This window comes from Amaranthus tricolor, chromosome 9 (genome assembly GCF_026212465.1).
Source record: "Amaranthus tricolor cultivar Red isolate AtriRed21 chromosome 9, ASM2621246v1, whole genome shotgun sequence".
NCBI lineage: Eukaryota > Viridiplantae > Streptophyta > Magnoliopsida > Caryophyllales > Amaranthaceae > Amaranthus > Amaranthus tricolor.
In genome coordinates this window covers 16,249,270-16,251,213 of record NC_080055.1, presented here as the reverse complement: position 1 = coordinate 16,251,213, position 1,944 = coordinate 16,249,270, and the positions used below count along the sequence as shown (strand labels likewise).

At 37.8% G+C, this 1,944-nt stretch overlaps 1 protein-coding gene across 1 annotated transcript; it reads left to right on the top strand.

Moving 5' to 3' along the window:
• Positions 1-14: 14 nt before the first annotated feature.
• LOC130823300 (uncharacterized) lies at positions 15-1,600 on the top strand. Its single transcript, XM_057687920.1, has 2 exons — positions 15-497; positions 1,382-1,600. The coding sequence occupies exons 1-2, from the start codon at positions 15-17 to the stop codon at positions 1,598-1,600; spliced, it is 702 nt and encodes a 233-aa protein (XP_057543903.1).
• Positions 1,601-1,944: the final 344 nt, after the last annotated feature.

Sequence of the window (1,944 nt, the reverse complement as noted above, 5' to 3'; positions counted from 1 at the left end):
TTTTTATGACCATTATGAAAGAGGTTTCTAAATCTATCTGGGAGACAGTACCGTGGTGCATGCTACTCACTGACGATATAGTGTTGGTAATAGAAACTAAAGTGAAAGTTAAAAATAAATTACAAGAATGGAGGGAAGTTTTAGAAAGTAACGGGTTGCACATAATCCGTATGAAGACTGAATATTTGCGATGCAATTTTAGTGGGACATCGCCGATTGGGGAGCTAGAGATGTCTATTGGTGAAGAAGTTGTAACAAGTACAACCAAGTACAAGTATTTGGGATCGATTATTCAGAGTAATGAAGAGATTGACGGGGATGTTATTCATCAAATACAAGCGAATTGGATCAAGTGGAGAGCAGCTACCGGGGTGATATGTGATAGGAAGTTTCCAAGTAGGTTAAAAGGTAAATTTAACCTAGTGGCAATCAAACCTGCTTTGTTGAATGGGACGGAATGTTGGCCCGTAAAGATGACTTTTGAACATAAGATGGAAGTAATAGAAAAGTGTATGCTGAGGTAAATGTGCGGTAACACATTGATGGATCAGATTAGGAATCGAGAGTTCAGAGAGAAACTAGGGGTTGCCCCTATTTCTGCAAAGAAGCGCGAAATAGATTGAGATGGTTTGGACATGTGCAGAGCAATACCTTTGACGCCCATGTGAGGAAGATAGAAAGTATCATAATGGAAGGTAAGAGAAGTCAAGGAAGACCAAGGAGAACTTGGGAAGATCAAATAAAAATTGACTTGCATGAGTTATACTTCTCCGAGGACCTGACATGGGATAAGGGGTAGTTGAAGGCGCCTTATTCATGTTTTAGACTATTAATCTCCTTTCGCTTACCTATTGGTGCTCTTGTTCTGTGGCTCTTATTATTTTGTTTTTATTTTTATTTTTATTTTATTTTATTTTTTTATTTTATTCCTTTTTAAACATTTTATTTATCTTTATTTTGTGTTTAAGGGTTACGTTTGTGTGATAAGTTAGAGGCCTGTGGAGTTAGTGTGAGCCCCACTCAGTTTTTTCGTTACTAGAACTGCTCATAATCTTTCTAAAGTTGAGGGACTCTTTTACCGCGCTCAAAAGATATGAGTTGCCGCCTTCCTTCCCTCCCCAGACCCTGCTCATAGTTTTCTATGGGCGGAATACATTGGCATAAGAAATGTGATTCCTCGCATTGAAACAAGATACCAAACTATGCCTATCACACTTCTATATATCAGAACATAACTGTATTCAAATTACTTCTTTCTATTCTTACAACAATTTGAGCTTAGGTGGGGTGTAGCACCCATGTAAATCCTCTATAATATATTCCTGAAAAGACACGACAAGGCATACGTCAAAACTAAGAACACTGCATGTTACATGAACAGACATTAGAGAATTACGCCAGACGATACAGGTCAAATCGACAAAGGACACTGGCATACTGCACTATACATGAACAAGACATTGGAGACCAAGGTACGGTAGCTGCCACTCTCAAACCTCAACAGGTCAAGATGATGTCCCCATTCATGCCAGTGCATACTTTTGATTCAACAATGAAGGACGCTGCACACTACATTTCCATATATTACAGACCGAGGTAAATCAGCTACCACTCTCCTAAATAACTTAGAGCTTGTTGCCCAAGTTATGATTCAAAAAGAAAGATTCAAATCTATGACAATACAGATATTTGATTTCAACTAAAAATGTTGACAAAAGCCTATGTTCATGTCAAATCCTCTATATACTCCAACATAAGATAAAATTGAAACCGAATCAACATGTTGATCAAGGTACATCCAAAACTCAGAATGATCTGACACCAAACACATGGACGAAAACCCGACCTATAAATTGCCACATCTAGTAATGGCATCTGCACACAAAATTTTGGAACATAAACATCAGAAATTTTTTTACGAAACAGACAAGTTAGACAGTAGAC

Coding starts and splice junctions, on each gene's coding strand:
- LOC130823300 (XM_057687920.1), top strand. CDS start 15: ATGAAAGAGGTTTCTAAATCTATCTGGGAGACAGTACCGTGGTGCATG. Junction 498..1,381: donor CTTTTGAACATAAGATGGAA/GTAATAGAAAAG, acceptor TTACATGAACAG/ACATTAGAGAATTACGCCAG.